Here is an 8,152-nt window from a genome sequence, read left to right as displayed (position 1 = left end):
AAGGCGTGTGCCACCACACCTGGCTCCCAGGAGACTATTTAATTGATCTGGTGACCCCGGGTATTAAGAGCCACTCTCTTCCCTACCCCATGGCTCCAAGGCCAGGCAATGTTAAAAACCTCTATATGAGTTAATAAAAATAACAATACAAAAGAAAAAAAAATCCCTGCCCTAGGCTCTTGAGTGAGGGAGCACATTGTTGGACTGGAGCTTGGTGGACCTTGGCGCATCTGTGGCAGTTGGGGACACACGGAGAAGGGCGCTGACAAAAGGGTTCCCTGTCTTTCTTGGGTTGAAAGCTTTAAGGCAATTGTGGGCCCTGTGATGGTCCATCTTTATTGTTTGCCTGGGTTTGGAATCACCTGGGAGACACACCTGGGGCCATGGCTGTGAGGGTGCTCCAGGGAGGATTCAAGGAGGACTCTCCCTGAGTGTGGGGAGCACTGTGCCACAGCTAGAGTCCCAGGCTAAATGAAAAGGGAAAAGGGAGCCGAGCACTAGCATCTTTCACCCCACTTCCTGCCGCGTGATGGGGTGCACTGCCTCACACCCATCCTGCTGCTGTGTCTTCCCTGGTATGATGAATTGACAGTATTTCCTCAAACTCAAACTCTTCCCTTAGATGTTTTTGTCAGGCATTTCCCAAACAGCAACAAGACACGGTACTACTATAGGTCCTTTGTAAACAGATTCAAATTCTGTAGTAAGTGTACATAGCTGTTAGGAACCTACAAATCAACTCCAGGGAGGTTACAGAGGAAAAGGGTGTTTGTTTGTTTATTGAGCACCTACTACATACATCTTCCAAGGATATAAAGGAGGCATGGAGGCAACTCATCCCAATTCTTACAACATCCAGGATTCCAATTCAAGGGTTGCTGTCCTCCCATCCCACCCTCAGGGCTGTCGGTCAGAGATACCCGGCCCTGTGTGGAGACAGTTTTGGTTTCATAATGAGAGATAGGGTGCAGACTTCCTGCCATCTGGAGGATACCTCTCACGATGCTCAGGACGGTTCCTACAACAGAGAATTATCCAGCCTAGGGCTCAGATGTAGCTCTGTTGGCAGAGTGAATGCCAGCTTGCACAAAGCTCTGGGATCTATCCCCAGCAACATATAAATTGGGCATAGTGGGCTAAGAGGATCAAAAGTTCAAGGTAATCCTCGGCTAAATAGCAAGTTTCAGGACACCATAGATACACAGAACATTAAACCCCTGTCTCAAAAACAAAAAGAAATGGTAATGCCCGGGGTGTTCCCGCCCTTCCCAGCAGCACACGGTAGCCGCTGTGTTGGCCTTGTTCCTTTAAAGCTTATTAGGTGTTTCAGCATGCAGCCCAGAGTGAAACCACTACTTGGCAATATCACTTCTGCTCCACTTGTGGGACTCTAGAGGACGGGGCAAGCCTAGTAGGGTTCCACAAAAGTAATCCTGATTTCACAGCCTCTCAGACTCAAAGAGGCAACAAGGGCCTGGGATCATAGGTTCCCTCCACGGGGCTGGATGGGCCAATGTCTAGAAGCTGTTGGCTATTTTCCCTATCTCTAAGCACTCCACTCCCACCTTCGCAAAGAGGGCTCTCCTTGCAAGGGGCCGCAAAACTATGGTGCAAAGAGCAAGACTGCCACCTAATGGAGAGACTGGGCATGACAGCTCGGCGGCTAAGGGCTCGATGGATGTGATCTGGTGTCCTATCCCCATCATCCCAAGAGATAGGAATATGCACCTGTCCAGTCAGCTTCCCTCTACAAACTCACCCTCACATTCCACACACCCTGTGCTGGACTGCCTTGTTCCTCCGCATGCCAAGAACAGCCCCCTGACTTCCACTGGGATCCAGGACAGATACTGTCTGTCCTAACCCGCCCTGGAAACTAGCAAACTACCATTTCCAACTGGATACAAAACTTCTTTTGGTCTCTAAAGTTCTCCTGACTGTAGCCAGTAAACAGGCTCTTACAAGTAGAGGGCCCATTACATCCAAGCCTGAGGATGGATGTGTGACTCATTGCGATTGCGATTCCTACACACGCACATCTCAGACAGTCAATGTCAGCCCACATTTGGCCGGTTTTTCTGACCACAATGGTAGTAGTCCTGGGTACTGGGCCTCTCTGAGTCCTTCAGACGTAGCTAAGGGTGCTCAGGAGTCTTGGAGAAGTTGTCCTCTCTCCTGCACAGGGAAAACCTTCTTCTGACTGCAAATGGAGTGTAGAAGAATTCCTAAAGGCAAGGAGAAGATAGGGTTACAGCACAGGCAGGGCACACTTGTTTTACACATACAAGGGAAGCACAGAGGGAGAAGCTTGTTCAGGTTAAATCAGTCAGAAAACGAGAGGGGAGGGGAGGGGAGGGGTAGACTCACCTGTGGCCACAGATACATTCAAGGACTCAAGACCAGGAGGCAGGTGGCGTCTGGGCAGAATAGTAAGGAGCAGCTGGCAGGAGGCAAAAACCTCCTGGGACAGACCAGAGCCCTCACTGCCTGCAGAACATGAGACAGTATTAGCGAGACCCAGCCAGATGTCCACATGCAAATGATGTGCACATGCAGATGACATCAGCAAATATAAAAGCAGGTGTAGCCTACCTACCCAGCACCAGGAGGGTAGGCCGGTCCCAGACGAACTCTAAGCAACTAGTGATGGGGACCTTGGAGGACTGGGAGATCTCGGGACCGGGGCAGCCCACTGTGCCCACCACGAGCCACCCCTGCTGGGCCTTGGCCTAAAAGAGGAAAGAAAATGCCATGTGCTGGTGCACCGAATCTTCATTAGAGCTACGGTCAAGGACAGGCCCAGCCTTGCACACGCACATTCACTGAGAGATGTCTTCAACTTAGGAAGTCAGCCAGGACCTCTACCTGGTCTGGATTTGCTCTGGGCTCTGGGGTCAAGAACAAACAGACAGCCGGGCGTGGTGGCGCACGCCTTTAATCCCAGCACTCGGGAGGCAGAGGCAGGCGGATTTCTGAGTTCGAGGCCAGCCTGGTCTACAAAGTGAGTTCCAGGACAGCCAGGGCTACACAGAGAAACCCTGTCTCGAAAAACCAAAAAAAAAAAAAAAAAAAAAAAGAACAAACAGACTAAAATCCCAGCTGTGCGGCACAGTGATGGTAGAAGTCCCCTTTGAAGTGATGGCAAAAAGACGGGTCTGAAGATAACTAATGAGTAAGTTCTCATAGACAGTGGAGAAGGTTCCAGACTTCCAGGAAGATCTGCAAGTATGGAGGCACGAAGGCCCCACCCACCTGTCATATCTAAAGACTTGAGTTGGCCAGTGGCAGGACAATGATCACATAGGGTTAGGTCTCAAGGGTCACTGGAAACATAGGGCTTTTATACTAATAAAAAAGCTTTGAACAGTTGTCTTGGTTTTTAAGATATGAGCTTATGAGCTGGAGAGATGGCTCAGCGGTTTAGAGCACTAACTGCTCTTTCAGAGGTCCTGAGTTCAAATCCAAGCAACCACACCGTGGCTCACAACCACCTGTAGTGGGATCTGATATTCCCTTCTGGGGTGTCTGAAGAAAGTGACAGTGTACTCATATACTATATATATATGTATATCCCAGGCTGGCCCTGAACCCATGGTGATCTTCCTGTCTTAAGTCTCTCAATCAAGGACTGGGATTAAAAGTGTGAACCACAGACCTAGTGCTTTGAAAGGTTATGAGCCAAGTGACGCAGTGTGACTCGGGCCTCAGCAGAATCAGTATGCCTGCCATGCTGAGGCCCAAGCCCCAGTCCAGGGAGCTGGGGACTCGGACAAGGGTAGCAGAAGAAACAGTGAGAAATGGGGATGGTGTGACAGTAACTCCAAGGACAAGGATCTAGGGATATAGCTGTGGGATCAAGAAGTCAGAGGTAATGTCTGGGCTGGACAACTGAGCTGGGCAGGTCCTATGGTCATGGTCAGACCTGGAAACGGGGAGTCTGAAATGCCCACTGTGGGAGCGGAGGGAGAGAGCTGTGTAGCAGAAGAGTGGAGTAATCTGGAACTGGGGAATGGAAAGTCAGGAGTACCCTTTTTCTTTTTCTCTCTGCCCCTTCTCCCCTCCCCTTTCCCCATGGCCACTTCCCTGGCCTTGGTCCTTGGGGCCAGTGAACTCAAAATAAACCTGCCTTTAGCCGGGCGTGGTGGCGCACGCCTTTAGTCCCAGCACTCGGGAGGCAGAGGCAGGCGGATTTCTGAGTTCGAGGCCAGCCTGGTCTACAAAGTGAGCTCCAGGACAGCCAGGGCTATACAGAGAAACCCTGTCTCGAAAAACCAAAAAAAAAAAAAAACAAAAAAACCTGCCTTTAATTAAAAAAGAAAGAAAGAAAGAAAGAAAGTCAGTAGTTTAAATGTGACAGTGATGGGGGAGGTGGTGGTGGTGGCACACAGCTTTAATCCTGGCACTTGGAAGGCAGGCAGATCCCTGTGAGTTCAAGGCCAGGTTGATCTACAGAGTGAGCTCCAGGACAGCCAAGGATACACAAAGAAACCCCATCTCTAAATAAATAAATAAATAAATAAAGGCAAGAAAGAACCAACTCCAGAGAATTGTTCTCTGACCTCTACATGCACACACACTGTAGCACACATATCCAACACACACACATGTGCGCGCGTGTGTGTGTGTGTGTGTGTGTATGAACTTGAGACGCTGAAACAGGAGGATAGTGAATCATGAATCTGAGGTTGGCTACATAGCCAATCCTTTTCTCAAAAAGCCAATACAAGGGAATAAATGAAGCTATGCAACTAGATTAGGGGGGGAAAAATTAAGCCAATTTACACAAAAGAGACCCAAGGCCTGAGACTTGGAACATGACAGTGTTTGGAGGTCATGGGATCAAAGAGAATTCACTGGAGACGCCTACAGGAGAGTGCAGAGGCAAAGGGACCGCCAGGGGGAGTAGGTGAGGCTATGACTCACGGACAACGTGTCTGCCTAGTGTAAGCTGAGTTTGATTGCTAGCACTGAAAAAAAAAGGTGATTAAAAACAAAACAAGACAAAATCAGAATGACCATCTGTGCTGGATGCTGTAGACCTGTCAGGTACCTGAGAACTAAGAATGGGCCTTTGAAGCAACATGAAGGATACTGTGACTGTCCGGGGCTTTGATGGGGTACGAGGGTAAGGCTCTGATTAACACGAGGTCAGATGATCACAGAAGACTGTTGGCATGCTGCAGTGGGGCTGGTATCGCTGGGGCAGGCTTTGGTAGGCAGTGGGTCGGGCACAGGGCTGGCTGCTGCCTCCATCCAGCTCTTCCCCAGTAACCGGGGGAAACAATTCTGTGGCCCAGTGCTGGCAGGGAGTGTGGGATGTGAGGGGAGAACTCCACTTCCCACCAGTCTCAGCCAGTTCCTCAGAAGGGGGGCTGCCTGAGAGACGAAGCCAGACATGCTTCTCGACATGTGCTGGTCAATATGAAAATCTCTGAGCACACCGAGCCACTTCCTACAGATTTTAACTTTGTTTTCTTGTTTGGTTTTGTTTTTTACATGAGAGTTAAACTGCATGTAAGTGTATGCACCAGATGGGATCGATGCCTAGGGAGGCCAGAAGAGGGCACCAGATCCCTTGGAACTGGAGTTATAGATGGCAGTGAGCCACCATGTGGGTGCTGGGAATAGAGTCTGGGTCTTCTGAGAGAGCAGTCAGTGCTCGTAACTGTTCTGCCATCTCTCCAGCCCTACTACACGTAACTATTAAGGATTGAAATATAGCTATTCCAAATTGAGATGTATTATGTATAAGCATTTTAAAATGGGATTTAAGCCGGGCATGATGGCACACAACTTAAGGAGGTTAACACAGGAGGATTTCTGAGGAATCTGAGGCCAGCCTGGGCCACACAATAACCTGTCTCAATTTTTTTTCACTAATATTTAAAATGTATGTTTTAATGATAATACTTCATGTTTCTTTTTAGTTTTCTAGATTTGTTGTTGTCTTGTTTTGTTTTGTTAAGACTGGGTAGCCCTGACTGGACTTGAAATAAACGATCTTCCTGTGTCCACCTCTTAAAAGCTGGAATTATAGATATGTGTCATCACGCCTGCATTGTTACTGGAAAATCTGAAATTAGACATATGGCTTGAATATAAGTTTATCAGGCAGCTTTCTTCAGCCTCTTTTCAAGGTTATTTTCTCACTGAGGGATGAGGGTGGGGACGGGAAGGATAGAAGTCTGAGGGACTGCCAAATGCGAGGCAATGCTGCCCCCTAGAGTCTAGCTAGGAAACACACAGCTAAAGAACACTAAAGCACGCCCCTTGCAAAGCCTTGTTTAAATCGCTTTGAAGTTGAGCTTCTATACCGGGTACCCACTCCAGTCCACCAGCTCCCTAGAGTACTGCTGAAGTCCCACGGGTGTCGACATTGACTTGCCGACACAGGTGGCCATGGCGTGTAGTAAATGAGACGAGGAAATCCCTAACTTCAGACGATGCTCTATTTAAAAGGCCCTGGGATCTTTCCTGGTGGGACTTAGAAGGTCGTAGGAATCAATGCCACCACGTCCCTTCTCTTCCTCCACCCCCAATCCACTGCGCTGGAGGTAGCTTTAACATCCTGAACTAGAGTCATCGCCTCCGCCTCTTCTTCCCCTCTCGCCCCATTTTACCTGCAAAAAACCGGGCAGGTCAGGAGTGGCGAACACGTCCATCACCTCCATAGCCCCAGCGCTGGCCTTGCTGACTACTGGAGTAAGCGGACAGCTGCAAAGGATCCCCACGATCCGTGTTAAAACCAGAAAATCTCAAGCCCCGCGCCCTACACACCCCGGGGCTCCCCGCCCAGTGCTTAGGAACTTGGCTCCGCCTCCAGGTTGGGCGCAAAGGGAATTAAGGGAGGTCCGTGCCTGTTTCTCCGGCTGGTGATGACTCTGTCTACTCCGAGGAAGTGAGCGGAGCGCATCACAGCCCCAAGATTGCGGGGATCCTGGAGCCCCTCAAGGACGAGCCACAGCTGCTGAGGGTCGTCGCCTGAGCTCGTGTCTGCCGCCTCATCGCAAGGCCGGGGTCGCAGCGGGCTCACCTCCATGCACACGCCCTGGTGCACCTGGTAGCCGCACAAGGCATCCAGTTTCTGACGCCTGGGCCTCAAGACAGGGATGCCCCGAGCCTCGGCCACCCGGAGCAGCTCGGCTCGCTCCCCCTGCAGCCCAGCCTTACCGGCCTGGAGCAGGAGCCGGGCCACGCGCCGACGGGCGGCCCGCAAGGCCAGGAGGCATGGGGACAGGCCAAATAGACGTTCCAGCCGCTGGGCCGGCGCCAGGTCATCCAGAAGCAAGCGACTCAGCTCCTCCCCGCCAGGCCGTTCCCCGCGCCGAGCCACCGAGGAGAAATGGCGGGCAATCAGGCGACTGAAGCACCCGATCGTCCAGAGTCGCCGCATTGCTCCAACAGCGTCCGAGACTCCACAGACAGACAGCTGGGGAGGACCCGTTGACCTCCTCCCACACTTCGTCCCCGCACAAGGACTGCCCACAACCTGACCCTCGAGCCAAGACAGTCACCTCCCAGCCTCCCACGTGGGTCCCCAGCTTCCGGGTTCTGGAGGCCCAGCCCCCTGTCCGATGACGCACACGTGTGCTTGGCGGCAACCACGTCTCCACAGCACCCCCTACAGGAGTGGGTCGCGCTGCCTCCGCTGACGCAGGCGAGCCTAGAGGCTGGGCTGGTGCTGAGCTAACCTTGGACTGCTCCGGGTGAAGGAAGAAGTTAGGAGGCGTTCACCTGCTCATCCTCAAAGACCACCGCATGTCAGTGGTTTGGCTATCTGTTCAATCCTCAGTCTTGGAGCCATCCTACATCCTGACACAACGTCATAGTTGGGACTTTCTCCCAGAAGCATATCCTGTCAGACCCTCAGAACCCCTAGAATATTTCCCATCTCCCGAAAGCCCCAACGAGCCTATCGTATTTCTGCTGACAAGCAGCCGATGCCCTTAGCCCATGGTAATTCTAGGACTCCCTTGCTCACTGCCCAGACTCCTACTGGCTCTTTTCAGCCTAGTCTTTTAAAATATCTTTTTAAACCTTTTTCCTTTTCCTAATGATTCCTTTTTATTTATTTTTTTTTATGTGCATTGCTGTTTTGCCTGTATGTATGTCTATGAAGGTGTTGGATCCCCAAGAATGTACTGGGTGCTGG

The 8,152-nt window shown here is 51.0% G+C and overlaps 1 protein-coding gene across 1 annotated transcript; it reads right to left on the bottom strand.

Annotated features, from left to right (window-relative positions):
• Nucleotides 1-750: 750 nt before the first annotated feature.
• Nucleotides 751-7,534, bottom strand: Mrm1 (mitochondrial rRNA methyltransferase 1). Its single transcript, XM_021177043.2, has 5 exons — nt 6,858-7,534; nt 6,621-6,714; nt 2,597-2,729; nt 2,368-2,487; nt 751-2,225 (listed from the first exon to the last, which is right to left on the bottom strand). Exons 1-5 carry the CDS (start codon nt 7,391-7,393, stop codon nt 2,146-2,148), a joined length of 963 nt encoding a protein of 320 aa, XP_021032702.1. The 5' UTR covers nt 7,394-7,534; the 3' UTR covers nt 751-2,145.
• Nucleotides 7,535-8,152: the final 618 nt, after the last annotated feature.

The sequence above is a fragment of the Mus caroli genome, unplaced genomic scaffold, assembly GCF_978045245.1.
Source record: "Mus caroli unplaced genomic scaffold, Mus_caroli_1 scaffold_13, whole genome shotgun sequence".
NCBI classification, from domain to species: domain Eukaryota; kingdom Metazoa; phylum Chordata; class Mammalia; order Rodentia; family Muridae; genus Mus; species Mus caroli.
The sequence above is the reverse complement of the archived record's forward strand: the minus strand, read 5'-3'. Positions and strand labels throughout refer to the sequence as shown.

Coding starts and splice junctions, on each gene's coding strand:
- Mrm1 (XM_021177043.2), bottom strand. CDS start 7,393: ATGCGGCGACTCTGGACGATCGGGTGCTTCAGTCGCCTGATTGCCCGC. Junction 2,730..6,620: donor ACCTGCCCGGTTTTTTGCAG/GTAAAATGGGGC, acceptor TTCCTCTTTTAG/GCCAAGGCCCAGCAGGGGTG. Junction 2,488..2,596: donor GCCTACCCTCCTGGTGCTGG/GTAGGTAGGCTA, acceptor CATGTTCTGCAG/GCAGTGAGGGCTCTGGTCTG.